The sequence below is a fragment of the Hippopotamus amphibius genome, chromosome 9 (assembly GCF_030028045.1).
Source record: "Hippopotamus amphibius kiboko isolate mHipAmp2 chromosome 9, mHipAmp2.hap2, whole genome shotgun sequence".
Taxonomy (NCBI): Eukaryota; Metazoa; Chordata; class Mammalia; order Artiodactyla; family Hippopotamidae; genus Hippopotamus; species Hippopotamus amphibius.
The window spans coordinates 143,892,986-143,920,468 of NC_080194.1; the positions used below are offsets into that span (position 1 = coordinate 143,892,986).

At 64.0% G+C, this 27,483-nt stretch overlaps 1 protein-coding gene across 9 annotated transcripts; it reads left to right on the forward strand.

Annotated features, from left to right (window-relative positions):
* Positions 1-27,079, forward strand: PDGFA (platelet derived growth factor subunit A). 9 transcript variants are annotated; one of them, XM_057750912.1, is made up of 8 exons: positions 815-1,323; positions 2,787-2,883; positions 7,491-7,595; positions 9,086-9,273; positions 15,036-15,162; positions 15,499-15,627; positions 17,156-17,230; positions 17,571-18,348. In XM_057750912.1, exons 1-8 carry the CDS (start codon positions 1,261-1,263, stop codon positions 17,579-17,581), a joined length of 795 nt encoding a protein of 264 aa, XP_057606895.1. In that variant the 5' UTR covers positions 815-1,260; the 3' UTR covers positions 17,582-18,348. The 9 variants fall into 9 exon arrangements, with proteins under 9 accessions (XP_057606891.1, XP_057606892.1, XP_057606893.1 ...); XM_057750913.1 differs by lacking the exon at positions 17,156-17,230 and having other exon boundaries at positions 819-1,323; XM_057750914.1 differs by lacking the exon at positions 15,499-15,627 and having other exon boundaries at positions 819-1,323.
* Positions 27,080-27,483: the final 404 nt, after the last annotated feature.

Consider the following 27,483-nt stretch of genomic DNA (forward strand, 5'->3'; position numbering starts at 1 on the left):
AGAGGCGCGCCGGCGACGGCGGCGCTTCTGCGGCGGCCTCCTCCCCTCCCCGGCCGGTGCTGCAGGATCGCAGCTGGCACGGGAGGGTGGGCGAGCCCGAGGGAGGGGCACGCGGGGAGCCCCGGCCGGCGGCTGCGCTCGGGGCCGGGCACGGGGCCTTGATGGCTCTTCCTGCCTGCGCGAGCGCGTGTGTGTGCTCACTGCGGCGGCGGCGGCGGCGGCGGCGGCGGCGGCCGGGCCCTGCCCGGCCCGTGCGGCCCCCGCGCGCTTCCGAGGTGCGGGTCCGGGGCCCGGAACCCGGGGGAGGCGAGGGGGAGGGGGCGGGGGAGGGGCGCGGCGGCGGCGCTATAACCCCCTCCCCGCCGCCGGCCGGCTCCACACGCGCGCCCCGCGGAGCCCGCACAACTCCGGCGAGCCGGGCCTGCCCGCGCCTCCTCCGCCTCCTCCTCCCCTGCCGGCAGCGGCGGCGGCGGCGGCTCGGCCCTGCGCCCGCCCTCAGGCCCGCGCGGCCAGGCCCCGGGCGGGCGGCGGCTGCCAGGCGGCGCGGCCGCGGGCGCTGCCCGGCTCGGGCCGGCGGAGGGCGGAGCGCGGCGCCGGAGCCGAGGGCGCGCCGCGGAGGGGCGCACGCAGGCCGCCGGGCCGCGCCGTGCTGGGCCGCGCCGTGCCCGGCCGGGCGGCGGCGGTCGGAGGAGGCCGGAGGCGAGCGCGGGGCCGGCGGTGGGCGCGCGGGGCCGCCCGCCGCCCGCAGGGAGAGCGCGGGCCCGAGCCGGGCCTGGCCGGGCGTCCAGACAGGTGATGGGTGGTGCGGCGGCAGCGGCTCCAGCCTCGCGCCGGGGTCCCTCTCGGGGCTGACGCCCTCAAATATGCGGAATTACCGGCCTGGTCGCGCCTAGAGCCAGCGCCGGGGAGCGAGCGCGGCGGCGGCCAGCGCCGGGAACGCACCAAGGAAGAGGCCCAGCCCCCGCCCTCCGCCCCTTCCGTCCCCACCCCCTCCCCGGCGGCCCAGGAGGCTCCCGGCGCGGCGGGCGCGGCGGGCGCGCACTCCCTGCTCCTCCTCCTCCTGCTCGCTGGCGCTGCCTGCCTCTCCGCACTCGCTGCTCGCGCCTGGCGCGCTCCGTCGGCTCCCGGCTCTCCGCGCCGCCCTCCTCCGGGCCGCGCTCCCTGAGGGATGGTACTGACTCTCGCCGCCACAGGAGTCCGGCTGGAGCGCCCGCCCCGCGGCCTCGCCTCCCCGCCGAGCCGCCAGCGCCTCGGGACGCGATGAGGACCTGGGCTTGTCTGCTGCTCCTCGGCTGCGGATACCTCGCCAGTGCCCTGGCCGAGGTGGGTGCCACCCCCGCGCCCCGTCCTCCCTCCGACTCCCCCTGCGCACACCCCCTGCAGCCGCCCGCCGTCCGAGGGCTCCGGGCTCTGGGGCGCTGCAGGGCGCGTTCTGATCTCTGCCAGGGTGGTCGGTTTTTAAATTTTCCCAACTGGGTCCTATTTTCTGCCATGCCTAAGTGTGTCTGGTGAGTTTCCAGCGTGTTGCGTCGCTCTGCCATGGAGGGACGGAGTGGCGGCTGGGTGGGCGAGTGGGGAGAAACTTCGGGGGGCGCGGGCTCCTCTCCGAGGAGGGAAACCCGGGGCGCGGCGGGCAGTGCTGCATCGGGGTGCGGGGAGCGCGGAAGGGGGTGTGTGTGTGTGTGTGTGTGTGTGTGTGTGTGTGTGTGTGTGCCAGCGGAGCCGGGGAGGGGAGGGAAGCCGCCGACAGGCAGGTAGGGGCGGTTGCGGCGGGAGCCCCCGGCGGGCAGGGTGGGCAGCGCGGAGCCTGAGACCCGGCGTCCAGGTCCCCATGCCCGGAGGGGCGGCTGGGCCGGCGCAGTCCCGCCCGCCCGGGGCCTGCTTACAGGTGGCTGAGCGAGGCGAGCCGGGGCCGGGCCAGGCGCCCTCGCCCTCCCACCGGCCGCGTCGCCACCCCCGCCCCCCAGTCTCGAATTCCGAATCCCCGGGAGCTCTGTTTGTGATGAATGATTTCTGCACCCCGTCGTGGGAACTTAGCGCTTGAGACCCCCCCCCCAGCGACCCCCGACTCCCTTTAAAAATCAGGAAGGTGTTGGGGGGGGGGAGGCCGAGTGGTGGGGGAGGTCTGGGCTGGCACCGGGAGCGGCGGGCGGTAGATGCTTAACCCTTACATTCCCTGGCAGCCCCTCCCGGCCGCGGCTGGATTTGGGGCGTCTTAGTCGGCGCTAGGGCCGCGGCTGGGCCGGAGCCCGGGGTGGGGCGAGTGTGTGAGTGTGTGTGCGCGCGCGTGTTTGCAGACGAGAGACCCTCTCCCCCGCAGGTTCGGCCCGGGATTCCGGGTGTGAAATTTAAGCCCCAGGGTAGATTAAAGTGTTAGGGCTGCCGTGACTTTCGTCGCCGATCCGTGACGCATTTCAACTTGATCTTCCTAGATGTCGATTTCACTGTTAGATCAGCAGCTCCCTGGGCCCCTCGCTGCCCCCAGACCTCCTGTAACTGACACCCCAGGGTGGAGCGGCTGGAGTGGTGTTTTTTTTTTTTCTTTTTTTCTTTTTTTTAATTTAAAGGTGGGGAGCGTTTTCTTTTTGCAAAGAGCAGACATGGGTGGGGACGGAGAATTAGGGGTCTCGCCCGCCCCCAGCCCCGACCTCAGGCTCCAGGGCCCGGGCTGGGGGTCGGGCGGCCTGCGTGCGAGGCGCCCGCGCGGGCCGGGGCGGGGCAGCCTCGGGCCGGGGACCGGGCGCGCCGGGCGGCCGCAGGCGCTGACCGTGTCGCTCTGCTTGCAGGAAGCCGAGATCCCCCGCGAGGTCATTGAGAGGCTGGCGCACAGTCAGATCCACAGCATCCGGGACCTCCAGCGACTCCTGGAGATAGACTCCGTAGGTAAATCGCGCCCCTTCCCTCGGCGCGGGGAGGGCGCGGGCGGGCCGGCGGTGTGTGCGCCCCGCGCCGCCTCCCGCGTTCGGGCCGGGCCGGGCCGGGCCGGGCCGGGCCGGGCGCCGCGCAGCAGCGCACCGAAAGGTCAGAATCCAATCCCGGGCCATAAAAGCTCAGGCGGATGAGTCAGGAGTTTCTCTTCCAATCACCACTTTCTCTCCCGGCGGTGGCCGAGGGCTGCTCGCTCGCCCAGGGATTGTTTTTGCATTTAAGGAAAACGCCGAGTGTGTCACAGAAAGTTCAGCCGCGTAGAGGGCGCCGGCGCCCCGGCCAGGTGTGCGGCCCGGGACCTGCCGTCGGGCCAGGAGGAGCACGGGGAGCCAGCCCAGGCCACGGGCGCAGAGCCCTGGACCTGGGCGGCCCCCCCCCCCCCCCCCCCCCCGCAGGGCCCCTTTGTCATCACTGCGAACTTGCCCGGCTCCTGCCTCAGGGCTTTGTGGTTGTAGGAGGCCCCTGTCTTTCTGTTTTCATGAGCCAGTAAGAAGGCGCGCCTCAGACACATCTGCTGTTTGGGGACTGTTTTGGGGCTCCCCCTCAGACTCTGGAGCTGGGCCACTTTAGAAAACAAGTTTCTTCATCAAGTGGACCTCTGAAGCTCTGGAGTGTCCGCTGCAGAGTTGGACTGGCCCCAAGTGGGCACAGGTGGTGAAGGGACCTAGGTGGGCTGTGCTGGGAGCTGGGTGATGTTTGGTGGCTGCGCAGGGGTGTGGACCAGAGGAGGGCCCTTGCTAGAGGACAAGGATTCTGGCCCACATTTTTGTGGCAGGAACTCCACTGTGAGTTAGCTAGGGAGATACTCATATCGGAAAACTTACTATTGACTGGATGCAGAGAAGTCCCAAATGAACTTGTCAGATGGAGCAACTAAAGTCAGCAGGAGTTGGCTGGGAGAGTTGCAAGTGAAATGAAGATTTTTCTCTTGCTGCAAACTACTCTGAAAAAGGGGGGCCGTGGGGGAATTAAGTAAAATCACATGGTCTAGTCATTTGGAAATTTGTACCTAATTATGGTGGTGGAGAGGCCTGAACTATTTTCATTTCATGCCAAAACCATTTTCTAGCAAAGGCGACGGTTTCTGTCGTTTCTTGACCCAGGAAATCCTTTGGCTGGTCCTTATCAGGAAGGGGGTAGAATTTCACTTGGAGATCAGAGTTGGGGGGGGTGGATTTTGATCTGGTTCCTTGATGTGTAATCCTGGGGAGAGGGATTTGGCTTTGGGTAGCCGAGGAAAACACTTGCCTGCCTTCTGCTGCTCCCGGATGGATTTGGGAAAGTGGGGAGACGGACTCCCAGAAACGTTTTCTTTTTTTTTTTTTTTTCCTGGCTGGCAGAAGCAGGCCTGGGAAAGGCTGGGCCTCTTTGCAGGACCGGCTTTGGGATGCCGCTGGGAAATGGACCATTCACTTTCTGCTGGGACCATTCTTATTCTGGTTTCTGCAGCCCCGCCTGCCCCCGCCCCCCACCCATGAATGCGTTTAGCATTGCAGCTCTGGGGTCATGCCGATAGCATTCCTGACCTCGGGGCCTCTGGGTCCGCGGTCTCCTTGGAGGGTCCAAACAGAAAAAGCAAGGGTGCACCAGCCGGTTCTCCGGACAGGTTTCAAACTGCCCCCTTATAAAAGCCCCCGGGAGCCCGGCTCCCTCTTGCGCCAGGGAGTGGCGAGTGGACAGCCCCCCCCGTCCTACGATCTGGGGTCTGCGAGTGGGACTCCCAGTGCCTGGGAAACTTTGGGGTGAGAACAACGGAGGGGCCCCAGGGTCTCCCTTGCTCAGAAGCCCTGCCCCTCAGGCGCCCTTTGTGACACAAACCGCAAATGGGTCTCCCTCGTCCTGGTCGGTCTCCCTTTCACAGACATGGAAGCTCTGACCTGAGCTGGCTGCTTCTGCATCGTGTTTGGCGGGGTGGGTGTGTGTCTCTCCCCCAGCGTCTGTTTCCGCCCGAAGTGAAGAGGAGAAAGGGATCCGGCTGCTCGGGAGGGTGGGAAGCAGCTGTCGGGGCATTTCTTTGAGGATTTAGTTGCCCTCCGGGCCCAGGACTCGCCACCAGGTCCAGCGCGAGGTCCGTCCGGGATCGGTGAGGGGGGGGGGGGGCTGGGTGCGGAGAAGACCCCTCATCCCGGGTGTCCTCCCACTTCTTTGTGTCTCCAAGGGGGCTCTTCCTGGCTGAAGCCCAGGAAGCAGGAAAGAAGCGGCTTTCACCGAGCGGCTCCTCCCCCGAGTGGGCGGGCTTCGTGATTGACAGGTGGGGGCGCGGCCTCCTCCCGGGGGCGGGCCTTGTCCCCAGGCCACAGGTGAGCCCCGGGGGCCCGGGAGGTGGCTTCCAGGGCCCGCGCCTGCGGGCTGCAGGCGGCACGGAGACCGGGCGGGTGGTCTTCACGCGTGGCCTTTGGGTGGAGAGACCAGCATGGGGTCTGTTAATGACCCGCAGCGTGGAGTGTGCGGCCTGTGTGTCGGGTGCGCCCGGGCGGGAGCTGGGAGCTTCGTTCTCTGGGCAGCCTGGCCCCGCGCCCGTGGTCATTGAGTAAGCGACACATAAACGTCCCATCTCGGCCATTGACTCTCCTGCGGGACTGGTGGCTGGAGGACGGCTCCCCATCCTTCGGACATCTGTGCGTAAAAGACAAAAGGGAAAACCAGTTGATTAACTGTCCTGAGAGCAGTTTTAGGGCGTGACTCACGTGCGGCCTTCTCTCGGGAGTCCCCGCTGGTTGCATCTCGACCCACGTAAATCAGAGGCCTGCCTCCCCATCGGTGGGTCCAAGCTGGGTTTCCGGACCACCCGTCTCCATCAGGCAGTGGATGAGCTTGTCTTTCTACTTTTGTCTGAGATTGAGTCCCTGGTTCAGGTTTCAGGACGGTTGATGGACCGGGAGGCTGTGTCTTCTCTGCCCGTATAGGGGTGAGAGGCCTGGGCAGGAGGCGGTCTGGGTCTGGACGCGGGCCCCTGGGGTCTCCTGCCGGCCGTTGGCCTTGCTTGTCCTTCCGCGTCTCGAGCCTCGCTTTCCTCCGGGGGTGAAGAGGTGGCGGCACCTACTGTGTGCACGGCGCCACGACACCATGGGACGTGGCTGCCACCTGGCTGGAGTGAGGCGTGGGGGTGCAGCTTGGGTTGCTGCCGTTCCGACTTCTCTTAGAAGCTCAGGATGGACCAGCTGCTCCTGGGTTTGGCGATGGCAAGATGGCCACCACCAGGACATGACTCATAATGTCACTTTTTTGTGAAAAAATGCTTCTTGTAACAGTTGGTTGATGGGAAATTCTTATTGCATGAGTAGTTCTGTTCTGATCTTATTTTGGGTCTCAAAAAAAATTAGTGGCAGTGGAACATTGAGTCATTTTGAGAGAAGAGCTGGGTTCTCCTGGACGCCGGCATTCCCACCACGTTTGCCGTGTTTGTGCTTCATTTCCAATGAGCGCAGGTTCCAGACTTGTGGGTGTGTGGACAGTCACCGAGGCCTAGACGGGCCAGGCACTGAGGAGGAGGCCTCTGGTCTGGACTGGTGGCCGGGACAGCATTGGAGCTTCTCGGGGAGGGTTTTCCTGCAGCTGCTGGCTGTAGGGGCGTGTCTTCTCAGGGCTCATCCCCCCCGCTTACCTCTGGTGGAGGCAGTGGTGGAGGGGAGACGTGGGAGGCCCCCCCAGGGAGTGAGGGCCAGGGTGGGGAGGCCAGGTGTGGCCCACTGCCTCCAGGTGCAGGCGGTGTCCTTGGGCTGCGTCAGGCCAGGTGGCAGGTGCAGGACTGGGTCCCTCGCAGCCCCTGTCTGTGGTCTGAGAGGGTGGTGGTGTGTGTCCCGAGGGACCGTCGCCAGTCTGGGGGACTAGGCCCAGTTGTGACCTTGGCTCTGGGGCCACTGCTCTGTGGGTCTCAGATACTTGGATGGCAAAACGCTTTGCTTCCTGAAAGCTGTGTCCCCCCACCAGGCGCCCGGACGCCTGACTCCCGGTTCTCGTGTCCTCCCTCACAGTGGGCTACGCTCAGGGACTAGTGGGGTCTGGCTGAGGCCCCCCTCTGGCCTATGCTTCCGATGCCCCTCGAAGGCCAGGACGCGCATCGAGGGTCGGTTTAGTGAGGGCGGCAGCGGCGGGAGGTGCGTGTAGTGGACGCGTCTCGGCAGCAGCCTGTGCCGGCCCTCGGTCCAGTCCGCTGTCCAAGGTGCCCTGTCCGGCCGGGAGCAGCAGGCCTGTTGGCTCTGGTCTCCTGGGCAGGGAGGGCTGGCCTCAGGTGCCTCCTTACCTGGTTCAGGCCTCGCCCGGCTTCCTTGTGGGGGGAGGCGCGGGGCAGGCCGGCCGCGCTGGCCTGTGGCTTCGCGGTGAGGTGCGGCTGGGGGGCTGTGTGTCGGGGACGTTGTGTCGGCTGTGTAGGGGCGGATGGGACAGTTTTGGCGTGGGGAGTCTGATTCTGTGCACGTCTGGAAGCCCCCCTTGTGGGCGCACAGGGACCCCCTCCAGTCTGGGGAGGGGAGGGTGGGGCTGGCCTGTGGGCTGTGCTGCGGGTCAGGCCCCCGGTGCCCCGGTGTGGGCGGCTGGTCGCCACCTCCTCTTTCTACCTGCAGGGGCCGAGGAGCCTCTGGAGACCAGCCTGAGAGCCCACGGGGGCCGTGGCGCCAAGCATGCCGCGGAGAAGCGGCCTGTGCCCATCCGGAGGAAGAGAAGCATCGGTGAGCCCCAGGGCTACTGGGTGGGTGGGGGCCGCGGGAGGGGCTCTGGGGCCTGCCCTCTCCGCCAAGCCCCCCAGTCATGGCCTCAGGGGATCCGTCCCTCTCTCCTCCGCAAAACAAAGGCGCAGCCTGCTCAGGGCCCCCACGCCCCTCCCTCCCGGCCCCAGCCCGCCTGCTCCTCGCCTGCTCCTCGCTGCAGGCCTGGCCTGGGCCGCGAGTTTCCAGGAGCGGGGAGCTGTCATAAATTCCTGAAGTGCCCGGTCTTGTCGGGGCCTGCGCTGGAGGCAGCCTCCCTGGAAGACGGGTTGTGTTTAATTTCCCGTCCGTAACGGGGAGCGCAGCGTGCTCCCAGCTGTGCCGCAGAGCGGTGGGGACGGCTGGGCTGGGCCCCCCCCACTCAGGCCTGGCCCCCCGGCCCCCACGCAGGGTCTGTCCCCTCTGACAGGGCATCCCCGGGCCTGCCTGGCCTGTTCAGGAGGGACCAGCTGGCGGGGGGTCTCCCGGGGCCCCAGGCTCAGCCTTGAGGGGACATCTTGCCCCAGGGGCGCCGTTGGGGGTGTGCGACCACCGTGCTTTGCCCCCCCCCCCCCCCCCCCGGGTCCCCGGCTGCCGCCCCTCCCCCGTGTGGCCTTGGGCGTGTGACTCCCCCCCCGCCCCCCGCTGAGCTTTATCCCCTGTGGGAACATGGATTTTATAGCTTCTGCCTCTGGGCGCGGCGTGTTGGTGAAGGTCTCCAGGTGAGGCCAGCGGGCCCTCCGCAGGTGACGTTTGCCACTGTGCACCTGTATTCTGAGTCTGCCAGGCTGGGCCTTCCGGCAGGGCTGCGCGGTCCTCGCCGGAGGCTTGTCCTGCTCCAGACAGAGGGAGTGCCCGTGGGCAGGACCGGGGCTGGACTGGAGGCCTCTGTCCCTGGCTCCACGCTCTGGCTCCCCCTGGCCGGGCTCCCCAGGCCCCTCCTGCCGGCCCGCGCGGGGCTGGTGCTGTGAGCAGAGCCTCTTCCCCCGCTGGGGTGGCCAGGCCCCCGGCACCCAGCCCTCTTGACTTGGTGGCTCATCCCTGGAGGCCGCTGAGGATGCGCTTGCGGGAGGCGGGGCCCTCAGGAGGCAGGGCAGGTGGGCGGCACCCCCACGCCCCACCCCCACTCCCCCGGCACTGGGGTGAAGGCGGTGGTCCCTGCTCCGTGCTGGCTGCAGGGGTTGTGTGCGTCCCTGGGATGTTGGGGGGATTTCCAGCTCTCCGCCCCCAGGGGGTGCTCCCTGCAGCTGCCTTCCTGGGGTCTCCCCTCCCAGTCCTCAAGCCCCTGCTTATCTTTGGGCCAGTCAGGTGCACCTGTTGGGGGCCGGGGTCTCCCTGCCTCTGCTGGACGGGGGGCTGTGTGACATGTCCCGTTGGAGGAAGCCGTGGCCCACGGGGGTGCTCCTGCCTGGGCCACTGGGAGCTGCCGCAGCCCTGGGGCTTCCAGAACATTCACCAGACGCTTGCCTCTGCAGAGGAAGCCATCCCTGCAGTCTGCAAGACCAGGACGGTCATTTATGAGATACCTCGGAGCCAGGTGGACCCCACGTCTGCCAACTTCCTGATCTGGCCCCCGTGCGTGGAGGTGAAGCGCTGTACCGGCTGCTGCAACACCAGCAGCGTCAGGTGCCAGCCGTCCCGCGTCCACCACCGGAGCGTCAAGGTGAGCCCGGCACGTCCCCCGGCCCCAGGGGCAGCCCCACTCGGCTGGGCAGCCAGGCGCGCTGCTGGGCTGGAGGATGCTCCCGTTTCTTTGACAGGCACACTGAGGCCCGGGGGTGGAGCCAGGCTTGGGTCCTGGCTGATCGTGGGAGACAGCTGTGGATCTCACGTCGCGGTGGTTTGCCTCGCTAATGGTCCTGCGGGGTCTCCACTCACTTATCTGGCAGCTGCCTGGCGTCTTCCCGCAGGCCCTGGAGAGGCCTCGCAGGCACTTCGGCGGGGGCTGTGGTGCGTGGTGAGGGGGCTGGGGGTCCCCTCAGAGCCTTTCCCCACTGGAGACGGGAAGGGAGCGCTGGGGTGGGGCCAGGCCGGCGGGGAGGCTGACATCCCCCGCGGCTCAGACCTCCGGCCGCGGGGCCAGGCGTGCTGCCTGCCATGCTGGGTCTCTGTCTCCGTCCCCGTGTGAAATCTGGGAGGGTGCCCCCGTTCCACTGGACTTATGTGTCAATGGAGTGCTAGCCAGAAGGGTCCTTCTTGGGGGTGCTGAGGTCCTGGGAGCCGGCCCCTCCCCTGTTGCAGGAAGGTGTGCTCTGCCGGGAGACCCACAGGCCCCGTGGCTTGGGTTGGATGTCTTTCCCGCCCACCTGGGGCCCCTGGAGCCAGTACATGGCCAATGCTTGCCATGAAGCCCTCTCCCAGGCAGAGGGCTGGCCACGATGACCTCTAAGGGCAGCACGGGGGACATACAGAAGGCTCAGGTGCAGGTGACACGTCTGGGGGCTCCTCCGCTGAGTCCTGGGGGAAAATTCTGCTTTCTCGGGTCACTGGGCAGCCAGATTGGGATCTGGCTTCTGGCCTAATGGCTGGAAGCCTTTCTCGGGCTGGGCTTGCTCTCCTCTGGCCGCACGTGCCTCTTCTGTGCGATGGGTCTGAAGCACTGGGACTCGGTCTCTGGGGCTGTGAAACTCCCAAGGGGGCACTGGTCTTGCTATTTGGAGGTGAGTGTCTCTGCTTTTGGGTGTCAGTCTTTCTGTTTTCAAAAGGGCAGGGGTGGAGGGGAGGTTTCTAGGCTGTCACCTGGCTTCTCTGAAGTGTGGCTGAGGCTGGAGAGTTCGGGGTGGGGGTGGCAGGTCCCTGGCTAGAGGAGGGGCTGCCCCCCAGGGAGCTGGCTGTGGGTGGGTGATGGTCCTGCACGACGCTGGGGGTGTGGACGTGGCACCTTCCGAGCGGCACGGCCCTGCCGCCTCTCAGCGGGGCCTCCGGAGTGGGGGGGGACCCGTTGTTCCTGGAACGAGGGCCTGGGTTCTGGGGCGGCCGTAGGACTCATTTCTTCACTAGGGATTCTTTCAGATCCCCTGCGCGTCAGTGAGTCCAGCCCGGCGCGTCGGCCGCGGCCCCGGAGTGAGGTGCGGGGTTAGCGCCCCTGTAGCTGGCACACGGGACGCACGTTAGACCCGTAACTGGGACTTGACGTGACCCTGGGGACTTGGTCCTCTGCGTGCTTTGGGTGTTGAGTAAGCAGATTCCAGGGGCTGCTGCCCCGTGGGCTCAGGCGGACACTCCCCTCGGGGCCGGGCTGCCCTGAGAGCGCCTGCCCGGGGCGCCGGCTCCCGCCTCAGGCCTCCCGGCTCTGGGTGGCGGGGCCCCCCCGCCCAGCACTGCGTCCCTCTCGTCCCTGCTGCTGCCGCTTCCCCCGTCAGGGGAGGAAACTGAGGCCTCGCCGCCCCGCCCGGGCGTCCCCGCTGCCGTAGCCGCGGCTGCCGAGCCGGCCAGCCAGCCTCTGCCTCCTTGGGTCTGGGGGTCCTCGCGTGTGGCGTGTCGGAGGGGTCTCATGAGCCCCAGGAATCCGGGGAGCGGAGGTCTTTCTCTTGGGCGTGGGGCCCTAGAATAGATTGTCCTGCGTGTGGGCTCTGGGGCCGTCCTGGGGCATGAGAAGGGGGGCTGGAGGGGTAGGCGCGTGGAGACGGAGTGCGGCTCTTGCCCGCAGGCTCCAGCCCTGGGGGATCCGCCACTGCTCTCCCTCCCGCTTCCCGTGGCCCGAGGACCAGGGAGCGGCCAGCCCTGGGATGCGCAGTGACCCCACCTCCCTCCCCGCCCCACCCTGAGGGTGGGCGGGTGTCCAGAGCGTCTCGGGGGTCCGGGCGGCGCCGTGGGTGAGGATGGCGGGCCCGTCGCTGCCCGGGCTCAGGCCCGACCGGCTCAGGGCTGGTGGGGGAGCCGGCCCGGGGCTCCCCCGACGGGCCTCCGTCTGCGCGGGGGGCTCCGTCCTGCGGCCGGGGTCCAGACGGCCTGGCTCCACGTCCGGTGCCACGCCCTCCGCAGACCCAGGCCCCTTCCTCCGTCTCCTTCTTCAGGGAAGGCATCCCCTCCCTGCCCACCCATCAGAAGACGGGCAGGAGCACATCCGGCCCCAGACACGGGGGGTTCTGGCAGAGAGGAGACAGAGGTCGGTGGGAACAAGAGGCCCATTGTGGAGGCTGGCGTGGCCCCCCAGCCTGGCCAGGAACCGCTCCCACTCCGTTCGGGGCTGAAGCGAGCAGGGAGAGGCCCCTAGGAACCGCAGGCGGGCCCGGCGTCGTGGGCGCCGGGGGTCGGCGGGTCGACGCACCCCTGGTCGTTCTCAGCCAGAGGCCCCCCACTAAAGGGAGAGAGGGGTGAGGCGGGGCGTGGTTACCCTGCCGAGGCCCAGGTGGCTGAACTGTGCAGGGTGCCCTCGGCGGAAGGCGGCCCCCAGGCCCCGTGGCTTAGGACGTGCAGGGGTCCGTGGCCCGCCCCCCAGCCCCCAAGCGTGACCTCCATGCAGGGCAGCCTGCGGCGTTTGTGCCCACAGCTCACTGGTGGCCTTTGACCTCCGGGGCCTGCCCTCGGGGTGGCATCTGGATCTGGGCCCTGGCACCCCTGCCGTCCCCCCAGCGTTGCCAGGTGGGCAGGGTGTCTGGGGACCAGCTTCCCCGCACCCTGCTCCGTGCGGTCCGTGCTTGGTGTCTGCCCCGCCGTGGGACACCTAGACCCCGTCCCCCAAGACCCAAGCCTCGGGCGCCGGGGCAGGACGGAGCTGGGTGTGGCTGGCAGGTTCTGGGGGTGTCCAGGCCGCCCGTGTCCGTGTGGGATAGGCTGGCAGTGGGGCAGGTGAAGGAGCAGTTCTGAGCAGCCGTCTCCCCGCCGCGGGGCGCGCCTCCAGCCTCTCACGTGTTGGAAGTTTGGGGCTGCCCTTGGTTTCAGGGCAGCCCTTGGGCCGGGCCCCTAGAAGCCCGGACCCAGCTCTGTGGCCGTGTCCAGGGTGGTCTGGCTGCAGCTGTGCTTTGCTGGGCCTCAGGCTTCTGGAAGGTGGTCTGGTGTGTGCACCCGGGATGCGCAGGAGGGGCCTCCACCCAGTGCTGGGCTGGGGGCTCCGGGTGGCAGGTCTCAGCTGGGGCCCCGCCAGGCATCGCTGTTCGTGGAGCCCGTGTGGGGCTTTGAGGGGAAGGCCGTGGCTCTGGCCGTGTGAGTCTCAGGTAAAGGGCCCCTGAGTCCCTCCTCCCGGTGGGTAGGGATGCCCTGTGTGTGCCCAGGGGGAGCCCTAGCGGGTCAGGGAGGCCAGCACCTCGGGAGGTGGGTGTGCCTTCGGGGCCCTGCCCCATTGGCCTCCGGCCCTGGAGCTGGGGTCACTGTCCCTGTGCCGCTGTGGCCTCTGAGCGGGGCCTGGAGAAGGGCTCCCCACCGCCTGCCTGTGAGCAGGCCGAGGTGTGTCTGCCATGACCCTGGGAGTGGGGCTCAGTTCTGAGTGGACTCGGGGGGTCAGGGCGGGGGCACCGGGGAACACTGGGCCCGGAGCAGCGAGGCCCCAGCACCCGACAGACTCGGGACGTCCCCCGGCTGAGGGGTGAGCTCACAGCCTCTGCTGCTTCCAAGTCCAGGCGTCCTTCCGGTGAAACAAGGCCTGTCTGTTCTGCCTCGGTTTCCCCATCTGTGAAATGGGCCACGGTGTGCCCTCTCGGGGTAGCTGTGCGTGTTGTAGGCCTGGCACGCGGCGTTCAGCAGATGCTGGTGTTTGTTCTGGATGATACTCTGGATAACCTGGGAAGGGGTCCCCTGGAGGGCATGGCTCTCCCCGGCCCTCCTGGGAGCGTTCTGCCTCACAGTAGCCGGGCTGGGGGGCTGGGGGGCGGCAGGAGCTCAAGGCCCTGCTCCGAAGGGCGACAGCATTGCTGGATGGTGTACTCGGGTGGGTCTGCTCCCGGAGCACGCAGGTGGGGTGTTCAGGACACGGCCACTCTGTAGCAGGGAATCTGAATGTCAGGTTTCAGGTGCAGCCCAAGCTCCCAAGACAGACAATGGTTAAGGAACGCAGGGGTGTGGGGCCCCAGCACGGGTGTGGGGGCCAGGGCGCTGGCTCGGGGTCCAAAGGATGTCAGCCTCTTGATCTGTGGCCTTGGCTATTGTACAGGACACTTCTGAGAATTTAATATTCACGGCGTGTTCTTAGAGGAAAAAATGTAGCCATTTCCTGGCCAGACAGAGGTGGGGGAGCGGCCCGGAGCCCTTACATCCCCAGAAGCAGGTGCAGCCGTAACCCCGTTTGTTTTGCTTTGATGAGAAAAACAAGATTTTTCTCTAAAGACTCGAGCAGCCAGTGTCGTGTGCCCTTCACCAAGGGGCCCGCGGGGGCGAGGCGGCTGGCCTGTGCCCTGGTCCCACAGCTGGTCTGTCTGGTGGGTGGCAAGCCCACCCCTCTGCCGGGGGGCCCGGCTTTTCATACCTGCCCAGGAGAGGAAACTAAGGGGGGTGCCGGGAAGATGTAGCCAAGTGGCCGCGCCGGGTCTGGACAGGCCTCCCGGCCAGCTCGCGTGTGGGGTGCACCGCCTGGTCACCAGGCTGCAGAGCCAACCCCACTGCCCGGGGGTCCCACGGCTTCTGGCCCCCGGGCTCTGGACAGGCCCCTGGCCAGCCCTGGGCCATGAACCAGGCTTCCTCGGGGCCTCCGTGTGCCCAGGGTGGACGCTGGGCGGGCTCTGCTCCCTTCCCGCCTGTCTCCCCAGGGGAACAGCGAGGGGTGGAGTCGGTGTCTCTGAGGGCTGTTCGGGGAACTGGGACCCGGGCAAGCCTGCAGGGCTGGGCCCAGCCCACGTCAGGGGGCCGAGCGGTCCTCGTCTGGAGTCTGTGACAGGCCAGAGTCTGCCTCCAGGCCGACAGCCTCCGTCTGCGCCCTCAGGCCCGCGCGCTGCTCCGTGGCCTCGGGGGGGACAGGAGGGAGGGTGACGCTCAGGCCACGACCAGGCGCCACAGCCCCGCTCCTCGGCTGCTGATCGTCAGGTGCACGTGGCCCCGGCGTCCCTGAAACGTGGACGCACACCCCTTTCCCCACCTAGAGCTCCCGCCTTAGGTGCATCCCTTCAGGCCTTCTCCCGGCGTGCACGAGCCCTTTGGGTTTAAAGTTAAAACAGGACCGGGGGCTTCCCTGTGGTCCAGTGGCTGAGACTCCGCGCCCTCCATGCAGGGGGCCTGGAGTGGATCCCTGGTCAGAGAATTCGATCCCACGTGCATGCTGCAACCAGGAGCCCGCCTGCCGCAACTAAGACCCAGTGCAGCCAAATAAAGACATAAATATTAAAACAAAAAACAAAAAAACCCCACACACAAAAAAACCACACTCGCAGGTGCCCTTGCTTTTCCCCCTGGGAGGAGGTCAGAGGCCGAGCTGCTCCCAGCCCGGGGGGGGGCCCGCACGTCCCTGCTCCCAGGGCCGCGTGCTGTGTGTCCACGGCAGGGCTGCTGTCTCGGCAGGTGGCCAAGGTGGAGTACGTCAGGAAGAAGCCAAAGTTGAAAGAGGTGCAGGTGCGGCTGGAGGAGCACCTGGAGTGCGCGTGCACCAGCGCCGGCCCCAGCGCCGACCACCGGGAGGAGGAGGCGGGTAAGGGGCGCCCCGAGGGCGCGGCCGTCGTGCGGGGGGAGGGAGGCCCGCAGCCCGGCTGCTGCAGCACGTGCCGTGGGCTGGGGGAGGGGCGCGGGGCTGGGGGCCGGGGCCGGGGCCGTGGGCGTTTGCCGGGCGGCCCTCGCAGCCCGGGACCCGCTGGGCCCGCCGCCCCCGTGGGCGTCGCTGGGAGGCGGCCGAGTGGCTGGAGGGAGGGAGGTTGGGCCGCCGGGCGGGGCGGGCGGCTGAGAGGTGGCCGAGGAAGGGCCCGGCCCCGGCGGGCAGGGGGTGTTGGCCGCAGCGTTGCCAGTCAGGGTCCCCGCCTCCCCCGGGCAGACGTTGCCCAGAGCGGCCCGGCGTTGTTCCCGCGGCGTTGTTCCCGCGGCGTCGGGCCAGCTCGAGGGGACCAGGAAGTGTCTCGTGCCAGCGCCATCGGGCTGTTGTACAGAAAGACAAACACCCCAGGTATTTATTGCTTCAGTTTCCACCCCACAGCCCTCCCTTAGGCCCACTCACCCCTGCCCTTCTGTCAACAGGAAGGCGTAGGGAGTCAGGTAAAAAACGGAAAAGGAAAAGGTTAAAACCCACCTAACGCGGCCAACCAGGTAGGAGCCGGCCGCCGGCCGCGCTGCAGTCCTGGGGCGGGAGGCACAGCGACTGATCACTTGGCGAATCACGCCGAAGGCGAGGACGCGCCCTGATTGGCCTTGATCCGTCCACGAGCTTCCGCTGTCTGGCTGGGCTGCGGGTCTCCGCACTCCTGTCTCCGACCCCTCCCCTCCCACCGCTCGGGACACCTGGCCCGCGGCTCCTTCCTGCTCCGGGGCCCCTGCTCTGGCTTTGGTCCTCGCGGATTGGGGAGGCAAAGGCTTCATGGGAGCGGAGTGATCTGGGTTCCCTGAGCAGCAGTGGGGTAGCTCTGACGTTTACGCGCTGGGATCACCTCGGACAGGTTACCCACCCCCTTTGACAGATGAAAAAACTGAGGCTTAGAGGGGTTACAGGTGAGGATTATTGAAGGATGAGTAGATCCTGTCTGAGAGTGCTTTGTAAATATATAGGGCTGTTGGCCACTGTACTGGAAATCATGTTTGGCTGCTAATAACATTCCAGAAACAAGGGTTGAGATAAGGTAGGGAGACCAGAGCGTGTATGGCCGTCTCGAGGTGTTGTCACAGACCCACTTCTTTCTAGGACTGGTGGTGTCCAGCCTCAGAGTTGCCTCATGGCACAAAATGGCTGCCAAAGCTCCAGAAATCATGTTACGCTCCAGGTTGGAAGAAAGAATATGGTGGGGAAAGGACCCAGTGACTTTTGCTTTGATCTCATTGGCCACCCCTCTGCTGTAAGGGGGCCTGGGAAAGGTGGTCTCTTAGAGGGGCTTCCCAGGAGAAAGTGGATGTGGACAACCACAGTTTTGGAGGAGGCAATTTTAAGTCTTCCTGGTCCGTAGTGTTGGCCTGTCTGGCTCTGGAGAGCCTGGTCCTTGCTTCTGGGCATGTGGGAGCCCGTGGCCTCCAAAACAAATAGTGGTGAGAGGAATTCTTGGAGACAGGTACGCGGGAGACCGGGCTCAGGCTGAATGATGCCTGACTGCAGAATGCTGCCAGGTTGGGAGCTTCTGAGGCCCGCAGGTCAGGTCCTTTCAGGAGGATCCTCTGGGGAGGAAAGGTCCACGTGGATGGATCCTGAAGCAGCCCCAAAACGACTGCTCAGCCTTGGCTTTGGGGTCCCCAGGGCTTTGTACCTGCCTGTGCTTCCAACTCTACGACCACTAGGCTTTGCCTCCATGGGCCAGCTGATGACCGAGACCTCAAAGGGAGAGGCAGTCGTTCCTGCTAGCGTTCAGGCTGTGGGCATGTGGTGGTACAAGTGTTGAGATGAGCAACAGTCAGGCGATGTAGGGTGGGGGAGAGCTGCTCTTAGCTCAGCTCAGTGCATCTCTGCCTGGTCACAGAGACTGCTCTGTCTTGGTGGTGGCATCCATCCTCAGGGTTGCCTCATGGTCCAAGATGGCTGCAGAAGCTCCAGAAATCACATCAAGCTGTAGGCTGGAAGAAAGAAGAAGGTGAGGAGAAAGGCATAAGAACTTTTCTGGGCCTCAGTTTTCCTCATCTGTACAGTGGGAGAATGGGACTTGCTCCGAAGCTGTGTTCTATGAGATCCCAAGAGCCTAGTCCCAGTTCTGGTCAGGATGTTACAGAAAGGGTGATGAGGCATATCTGATTTGGAAAATTTAACAAAAGCTTTAAATCCTGCAACTTGCCACGAGGTGTGTGTGTGCGTGTGTGTGCTTGAGCGTGTGTGTGTGCACACCCCTGATTGGCTTACATGTTTCACGTGGTTGCCGTCATGCAGTGGTGTGTGCTCGTGGCCTCTCAGAGTCTGTCTCTCCCCTCTGCCTGCAGACGTGAGGTGAGGATCAGCCAGCAGCCCTCTCCCGGGACACGGATGTACATGGCGTGTTACATTCCTGAACCTCCTATGTACGGTGCTTATTGCCAGCGTGGTCTTTGTTCTCCTCCGTGAAAACTGTCTCCATGCACACTCTGGAGAACAAAGAGACAGTATACGTTGTTTATGTGACATCAGAGCAAGTATTGTAGCATTCGGTGGAACAATAAGAAGCTTCCTTGTCAAAAAAAAAAAAAAAGAGAGAGCAAACAAAACCACGAAACATGACAAACAAAACTCACTCACAAAAATATCTAAACAGTTGCCGGAATGGAGGGACGCCCCGAGGGATGGACGTGACAGACGTCTCGCAGACTGGATCTCTGTCCAGGGTGGTCACAGGTGCTTTTGCCAAGAACACAGAGCCTGCTTTCTGAAGGCTGCGATCGGATGCTGCCGGGCTCTGCAGGGGCACGCAGGAGCCAGGAATGTCTCGGAAACTGCATCTCTTTGCTGTAGTGTTTAAGTCTATACAGAAACCTTCCTGAGAGCCTTAAGTGGATTTTTTTTTACACCATAAAGTGATTATTAAGCTTTCCTTTTTACTCTTTGCCTAGCGTTTTTTTTTTTGTTTTTTTTTTTTTTAATTATCTCTTGGATGACATTTACACCGATAACACCAGGCTGCTGTAACAGTCAGAACAGTGGGACGGTACCTTTCCTAGCAGGATGCAAACGAATGAGATGTATTAAAATAAACATGGTATACCCACTTATGCATCATTTCCTAAATGTTTCTGGCTTTACGTGTTTCTTCCTTGCCCCATTTTATTCGCTTTTTAACTTAAACCATTTCGAGAGAACTGCGTGAACCAATCACATGCCGTCCTCAAGCCTCCTGCCCCGAGTCCCTCCCGCCTGCCACGGCCAGGCCTGGGGACGAGGCCCTCCCGAGTGGCTGCCTGAGATTGCTCCTTGCTGCTGCCACCAGTGTTTGGACAGAACCTAAACTGTTTATTTTTGGTAAGATGTTACGCTTTACGTGTATTCAACAGAAATTGTGTGTGTGTTGTTTTTTTTATTTTGTTTTTTTGTAAAGGTGAAGTTTGTATTTTTGTCTAATATTACCAGTTTTATATACCTGAGAGCCTGCAATGTTTTTTTTTTTTTTGGAACCAAAAGGAAAAAAAAAAAACACCCACCAACAAAACGCATACACGTGAAAAGCATTTGTGGCCACATTTTTCTAGTTGCAAAGCCGAGTCCACAACCTGTCTGTCACGTGGCCCTTGGCCTGCGTGCTGGAGCTCCCGGGTAATGACTGGGAGATCACGGCGTCCTGGGTTGGCTGGTGCCGCCAGGCCTGCCCTTGGGATTCTGGAACCTACGGGAAGGGGCCAGAGGAGCTGTCCTGCTGGTGCGTGTGGCTTCGCGGAGACTGGGACGTGCACCCCGTCTGACGCCAGTGGATGAGGAAGAGTCGACCCCACAGAGCGTGTTGGCCGTGGTGTGTGCACGCGACCAGTGTGGCCTGCAGCCTGCTGCTCCTGTCCTCGTCGCCCCCGGGCGCTCATGACCGGCAGGATCCCTGTGTCGCCGTGGGGTCATCTCCAGTGACAGCAGGCGTCCCGGGGTTCACCTATTCACGGAAATTCTGCAAAGGAACATCTTCAGCGCGTCTGCAGGATGTGGTCTTGGCTGCAGCGTGACGCTTTTCAGCGGGGGCGTGGGGGGTGGGTGGGTGAAGGGGGCGTGGCCCCTGGCTCCCCACGGGGGAGCGTCCCCTGGGCAGGCGCCGTGAGGGGTGCCTGCTGCCGGGTGTCGCGGGGCTGTGCCATGCTTGATGCTGTGCTGTGGATACATGTCCAGTGTCCGATGTATAAACGTGATCCGTGTGTTTATGTCCCGTGAGATGCCGCGAACACTGCTCAGCTTTTCTTTCTTTGCGCAAAGCCGTCTGGTGGTCTGTCCGTTAAAGTGATCGCGCAGAGAAGCCTGACGCGCTCTTGGGGAGGAGAGATGCTCCGGGAGGGGGGTCCGACGGCGGTGCTGGAGGACGTCAGTGGGGGGCTGTCACCGCGGCACACAGCGCTGAGGGTCTTGGGCCAGCTCGCCGTTCCCAGGTGATGGGAGCAAGCCCTGTGGCCTCAGCGCTGGCATCTGCCTGGCGCCTGTCCAGTCCCAGGACTCCTGGGAGTCCCGGGCAAGCCCACCTGCCCACTGTCAACCACTGAGGGGTTCAGGTGGCCCCGCGGCTGGCTTGGCTCCTTTGTCCCATGTCTGTTGTGGGTGGAGCTACACCGGAAGCACTGGACAGTGGGGAGGACAGGTTCCCCTAAGGAATGCCTCAGCGTGCCTCTCAAAGATGTGGCTACACAGTGGGGTGCTTGGGCCGCCAAAGCAGAACCTGGAAAGGGCCAGGGGGCAGAAGGCTTGTTGGAGGGGAGTCCAGGGGTGAGATGGTGAAGTGGGTGGAGATGGGCTGCGTCTGGGGGGCCCCTCAGGGGCGCCTGCCTGGGCTGGGCATGCGTGGGTGCACGGAGCTCCTGCAGGCCCGCTGCTGGGGCCTCCGCGGAGGTGGGCAGGAAGCCGGGGGATGGACGTGTGGGGCTGAGATGGTGAACCGGGGGGTGCGGTGGGCACAGGGCAGTCCCGGCAAGACCACGAGTGCCGGGCTGGGCCTCCACAGCCCTGGGGCGCGTCCCAGACCCTCCCTGGCCGACTGTCGCCCGCACTTTCTCGTGTGCCCTCCAAACACACGTGGCATCCTGTCCTGCCCCACCCCCACCCCTCTCTGAGAATGAAGTTCGAAACCTGGGGTGGGCCTTGGGCCCTGCCTGGCTGGGAAGTGCCCCCGGCCTGCCCTCTGCTCTCTGCTGGCCTCACGACCCCCGACCCTGGCCTCGCCGGCTGTGTTCATCCCATGGTGTACGAATTGCAGCTGAGCTTTGGGGCTCGGACCGGGCGGGGCGGCCGGGGTGAAGGAGCCAGCGCTCCTGGGGCTCGGTGGACAGACAGCCTTCTGGGGAGCCCGGCCAGGAGAGCAGAGGGAGTGCGGTGAGCCTGCCCGGGCTGGGGCGGCTGCTTGTCAAGAGGTCTGTCCTCGGGCCCTTCCCGGACCCTTGTGAGGGGCAGCTGGGGGTGGCGTGTGGGAACATGGCTCTGCTGGGCTCTTCCCTGCCCAGGACCCCCTGGTCGTGTGACCTCAGGTGTCTCACCATGGGATCTTGGGCGACCTTGCCATGTGACCTTGGGCGTCTCACCCTGTGACCTTGGCATGTCACTTCCCTGCTCTTAGTTGGACAGCTGTGCTGGTCTCTGTGGTGACTCTAAGGGCTTGGCCCAGAGTAGACCCTCCGGAAGGAGCCAGGGGCCCCCAACACGGCAGGAGCAAGGGACCAGGTGGTCCTCAGGCTGGCGTGAAACCCTGGAACCGGCTGACCCTTGGCCCCCTGTGCCCCCTCCTGGTGCCTTCCCTAAAGGGGGGGGGGGGTTGAGAAGCTCCCTCCTCGCCCCCCGGCTGCGAGGCTGTGAGACGGCGTCACCTGAGCAGGGCCTGCAGAGCAGGTGACAGGGCCATCGAGCTCCCTCCAGAGGTCGGGGCCACCTGCTCTGCTCACGGCTCCTTCCCGGGTCTGTCTCCTCACCAGCCTGGGACCCTGGGAGGCAGGGCTGGGGTCTGAGTCTCTCCGGGGTCTCCGGGGGGCAGCAGGCTGCTTGCTCAGAGCCCGCCCCCTGTCCCTGGGGCCCTGGACACGGCTCCTCTGAGGGGGGAGCCCCAGTCACCCCTGGGGTGGAGGCCAGGACCCAGCCTGGCCTGGGGGGTGTCAGCAGGGGCGGCAGCTGGCCACCACGCCGAGGCGCCCCTCGCCCCCGTGGCCGGAATCCGCCCCCACCCCCTGCGGGGCCCTGGGATGCAAGGCCCGTGGCTTCTGCAGAATAAAGCAGTGACTGTTCCAGCCGGCCCTTCAGCTGCCAAAAATGTGGTGTGTTCACCGTCTGGCCCCCGGCCTGCCGATCGGGGGGCGGCCGTCCCGGGAGGACTGCGCACCAGACACCGTCCCTCCGCGCGCCTGCCGAGGCCCCTGGTGGGGAAGCACCCCGCCTCTGCAGGGCCGGCCACCTCGGGGCTCCCCCAGGCGCTGCCCTGCCTGGAAGGCCCCTTGTGGCTGTGGCGTGCAGGGTGGACAGACACACGGAAACTCTTCTCCGGGCGGGGGACACACGGAGGCCCCAGGCTTGGCAGCAGAGCCGCTGCCGGATACGCTCCCAAGGGGTCCAGCGCCAGCCCCGTCGCCCTCGGCTGGGGACCCCGGGCCCTCATCCTGCTCTTCCGGGGACAGGGAACCCAGAGCGTGCAGCAGGGAGGCCCCCAGCTCCCGCCTGGCAGTCGGGCCTCCCTCTCAGCACATCCAGGCTGCAGCGGCCGTGCCCTCTGCGGGGTGTGGAGGCCGCACGGAGGCCCCGGCAGGGAGGCTGGCTCGGAGCCCGTCCGGCTCTCCCTGCTGCACCTCCGCGACGCTGGGCGCGCGGGCCGTGCGCGGGCCGGCTGGGCGTCCCCCTGTGGCGCGCGGGGTGCGGGCGCCTTCCCTGGCTGTCTCGAGGGCGGGCCTCTCCTGGGGCTGTCTGGGCGCAGGCACGGGGGGTGCTGGCCTTTCTTCCCATCTCGCTGCCCCCAGGGTCCTTCGCAGTCCGAGCTCCGCCCTGCAGGCCCTCAGGGAGGTGGGTGGGCATCCCCAGGTGTCCGTGGATGCTCTGTGAGAGGCTGTGGGCCTTCCCTGCAGCCGCATTTCCGGAGAGAGAGGCGGCTGCAGGCTGGCCGGGACCTGTGCTCCCGAGGGGCGCTGCCACCTGGAGCCGGAGCCCACCTGGAGCCGGAGCCGGAGCCGGAGCCTCCGCTCAGCGCCGCGGGGCCGCGAGCTCTCCCTGACCCCAGAGCCGCCGTCCCTCCCTCTGCTTTCCACGGCTCTCGGCCCTGTCCCCCCGGCGCAGCTGCAATCAGGAGCCTGGCTCACCCACCCAGACCTCCTCCGGAAATGGATGGGTGGGAAAGCCAAACCCCGAGTGTTAGACACGAAGGGGTGGGCTGTGGCTGCCCCCCGAGGTGTCGGAGAGGGAGGGCAGTGACCTCACACAGGCCCTCTCTCTTTGGCAGTGCTGTTGGTGGAGCTGCTTTCTTAATTTTGGGAGTGTTCGTCGCTGGTGCGGAGTGAGGGATATACGGCTGGTTTTTACGTATCGATCCTGCAGTCTTGCTGCCGCGGTTTTAGCGCTACTGTTTGCGTGGGTCTTGGCATTTTCTGTGTACAAGGTCGTGTCACCTTCTGATAGGAGTAGCTGACTGACTACTTTCTTCCCAATCTGGGATGTGTTTTATTTCTTTTTCTCGTTTAATCTCCCTGGCGAGAACCTCTGATACGGCGAGGCGCTGTGGGGGGAGCAGACATCGCTGTCCTGCTCATGATCTTGGGGGGAGAGTTTTACATTTTTCTCCATTAGATGTGGTGCCAGCCGTGGGCTCCACCCAGGGGGAGGAAGTTCCCTTCTGTTTCTAGTCTGCTGCGTGTTTATCATGAAGGGGTGTTAGATTTTTTCTGGGTGAAGCTGTTTCCACATCAGTTGAGATGATCATGTTTTTTTCTTTATCCTGTTAATATAGTGCATATATATATACATATATGTGTGTGTGTACACAAAACATTGACTGACTTTTGGAATGTTGAACCAGACTTGCATTCCTGGGATAAATCCACCTGGTCATGGGGTATAATCATTATTTTTATGTGTTGTTGGATTTGGTTTGCTAATATTTTGTTGAAGGTTTTTACGTCTATACATATAGATAGAGGTTTGTGTTTTTTTGTAATGTCTTTGGTTTTGGTATCAACATATAAAAATAATGATTCTATGAGAGTGAGTTCCTTCCTCTCATATTTTTTGGAAGAGTTTGTGAAGCATTGGTGTTAATTCTTTTTAAAAATATTTGGTAGAATTTACCAGCGAATCCATCTGGTCCTGGCCTTCTCTTGTAGGAGGTTTTTGATCACAAATTCAATCTCTTTGCTTGTTATAGACCTTCGTTTTTCTTGGAGTCATTTCTTTTTGAGTCAGTTTCAGTAGTTTGTATGTTTCTGGGAATTTTCCCTTTCATCTAGGTTATCTAATTCTTAGCACACAATTGTCTAGAGTCTTCCCTTATAATTCTTTTTATTTCTGTAAGGTTAGTAGTAATGTTCCCTTTTTTGGTTTCTGATTTTAGTAATTTAAGTCTTCTTTTTTCTTGGTTAGTGTAGCTGAAGTTTCATCAATTTTGTTGATCTTTCCAAAGAAACAATTTGTGGCTCTGTTAATAACCTCAATGTTTGTTTCCCCTCTAATCTTGATTATTTCATTCCTCTGCTTGTTTTGAGTTGATTTTGCTATTGTTCCAATTTCTTAAAATGGAAGATGAAGTTATTGATTTGAGATCTCTCTTTTTTTTCTGTAACAGAGGGTCTGTGGTTATAAATTTCCCTCTAAGCACTGCATTAGCTGCATCTCCAAAGTTTTGGTGTGTGTGTTTTCATTTCCATTCACCTCTAGTTTCCCTTGAATACTCCCTGTGTGTACTTCTATCTGTGTTTTCTCTCTGCTCATGAGAAGAGCACCTCTCCAGGTTACTAAATAGTCTTCAAAACCATGATTTTTGCTGGCCTCCCAGGAGTCCACCTGGCTGAGACCGCTGTCTGTCAGGTCCCTGTGTGGCCATCCTCCCTGCTCCCTGCAGGCTCTGGCTCCTGGGTGCAGAGGCTTTCTAAAAGTGGAAGCACATGTTTAAAGGTCCATCACACCCTGCAACTCCCCCAGCAGTGTGCGTGCACCCCACACCTTTCTCAGGGTGGCCATGGTGGCTGCATAAGCGTGTGGAGATGGACCCTCCTGCAGAGAAAGGAGGTGCCAGGCTGTGTGTCCAGTGTTGGTGAGACGTTCCATGACTAGTCATTGCCCTAGGACGGCCCCCGTTCGGCCTCGGGGTGGAAGCACCCCAGCGGACCTAGATGGTGGTGTACATCCCAGCAGCTCTGCCTTCTAGGTTGGTTTTGCCTTCACTGAGGGGCTTGAATAAATACTGTCAGAATTTGAGAGAGCTCGGGGCTGAGAGCAGGTCTGGGGAGGCTGGACGGGGGTAGGCCCAGGCCTGGCCGCCTAACCCTGGGCAAGGCTTCCCCTCTCTGGGCCTCAGCTCTGGTCCTGGGGGGAGCCCTGGGGGACTGTCCCACCGTGATGGGTCTGTTTGCAGAATATTTGCAGGTTAAGGAGGGCTTCCTCAGGGCCTCCCCCTGGGTGTCAAGGGCCTCCCGAGCCAGGTTTTCTCACGTGAAGTAGACCCTCTTGAATGGGGAAGTGGGGACTGGGACCACAGCCTTGGGGAACAAACTGCAAAGGGACCACCTGCCAGAGCAGGCCCTCCCCTCCCTCCCCCCCCCCTTCTTTCCCCCCTCCCCCCTCTCCCTCTGCACTTTTTTGGAGCCTGTCAGTGCCTAGAGCTGCATTGGGATTGCAGCTACCTCGGGAAGACCTGGGACCCGGAACTGCGGCCTCCCAGGCCTCAAAGCCTCAAGGGGCAGCCGGCCCAGCTCTGGGATCACTGGGACTGTGCTGGGGCCCTGGGGGCAGAGGGCTTCGTTTACCTAGTTACGGTATTTGCCGGGGTGGAGGGGGTCGGCAAACAAACAGCCCTCGGCCGGGCTCCAGGCCTGCCTGTCGGCCTGGGTGGCGTCCAGGGGCCCCTCGGCCTGCATACCTTCCTCCCCCACCTCCTCCGCCACTGACCTGCGGTGACCCTGAACAAAGGAAATCCCTAAAGCTAACTTCCACGGGCTCCGTGTGGAGACCGGTCGGGGCGGGGGGGCTCCTCGGAAGTCACACCCTCTCCTGGCTCGGCTCCACGGAGCGGGTGTGAGGAATGTGCTCACCCCAGGGTGGGCCAGCTGGGTCTAGGGCCAGAGAGGGAAAGCGACCTGTCTGAGGACACACAGCGACACCACAGGCTCCTCCTGTGGCTGGAGGACCTCTGGGAACCAGCCATCTCCGGGGCCCCCAGACCTCCCCGGACAACACCTGGTCACTGGGGGCCGCCCTGGGGGGGCCGGTGGAGTGGGGGTGGGGGGAGGAGGGGACGGCGGCGGCGGCGGGGACAGACCCGCTTTCCGAGGCTGGGCTCCTGTCCAAATTCACAACAGCATGAGAAACACCCTCCGGAAAAAAGCAGCATCGTCTCGCGTGTTTAAAAAATTCTGGCATTTTCCTCCTGAAAATCTGTCCTAGTTATGCTTGAGATCTCCTGACCCCAGAATACTTTTATTTATGACAGAAAATTCATCTCCATGGCAACGCCTTAGGAAGCTGCAGCCTCGAGATGATAACTTCCCAAGCAATGAAAACAGCAAATGGATTTCTCACAAAACCTCGAACAGCGGCTCCCTCCTGCTCCGGCCGCTGGGCAGCCTGGCGGGGACGAGGGCAGGGTCCGGGGGGGCCCTGGGCTGAGGGACGGAGCCTTGCACGGAGCGGCCGGCCCCCACCCTCCATCCCGCGCAAACGCGGCGCCGGGCTGCCCCTCCCCCACCCCGGGCCCCAGCCTCCCCGGCACCTGCGCGGCGACACCTGTGCCTCATCTTCCTGGCCTGAGCAATGGGCCCAGGATGGGGAGCGCGCTGGCGGTCCCCGGGGAGACTCAGACGCACTCTCTGTGCAGCCCGTCTACGCACCTGTGCCCCCAGGTCAGCCCGCGTTGCACCGCGCGGGCGAAGGCGCGGGTCTGTGCCCGTGGGGAGGCGGTTCCTCTGCGTCAGGCGTGGGCTGGGTGTCCCGGGTGTGCCTCGTGGGAACCTCAGCTGGACGTCAGGGTGGAGCTGCCTGTCTGGTTCCACGAGTCTCTCATCGTCGGTTAATCCATCCGTCCCCATTCACCCACTTCTCTACCCGTCTCTCCGTCCACCCACCCGTCCACCCACCCACCCACCAGGTGTTTCTTCAGCTCCTCCCGGGGCCTGTGGCTGTGCTGGGCAGCAGGGATCTTTGCCTCTGTGGCACCGACCTTCAGGGGGAGAGTCAGGCATTAATCTCACACACACACACACACACACACACACACACACACGTGTGCACTGAGGTGGGGCTTGGAGGAAAACGGCAGCAGCTGGTGCTGTCGGGGCCTCTCGCGGTGTGAGATGCTTCACCTTTCGATTCTCACAGCCACCCTCGCGGGATCAGGGCCACCAACCACCTCTGCTCTACAGGAGGGTTCCCTATGGAACGTGCCTCAAGTCCTGCCCGTGGAGGGGCCAGAATCTGGACTTGAGCCGGACCGGGTCTGAACCCTCAGGGTCTCCTCTCTCCCCGAGGCTTGGCGGGGCGGCCCAGGGAGCCCCGCGTGGTGAGCAGGGGCCGTGGGTGAGGCGGGCAGGGAGGGCCCCGGGCAGCAGGACCGGCTGTGGGCAGCCCCCTCACAGCCCGGGGAGCGGACAGGGCGAGGGGGGGGGGGGGGAGGAGTGGGGGGGGAGGCCGCCCCTCCTCTGTCCCCCACCCCCCAGACCGCCTGCCATCGAGGTCTGCTGATGAGCCGTCTTCGAGGAGAGGACAAGATGGAGAGATTCGCTGAGGTCGGCCGTGGGTTTCCAAACACTGAAACAGACGTGAGACAAAGCCGTCCCCGAGACGCTGCTGTCTGGAGGCCGGACGCTCCTGGCCTGGGCCGCTGCGCAGAGCCGTGTGAAGCACTTAATTCGCGGCACCAGGCGCTGGCTTCCTGCCCGGGGTGCCCGCCCCACCTGGGCCTTCCTGCTTGCCCCGGAGGCCGGGCCCCGGTCGGGCGCTGCCTCCCGGTCTGGGGCGCGAGCGGCTTGGCCTGGACGCAGCCCAGCTCCACCCAGGCTCTCGGGACAG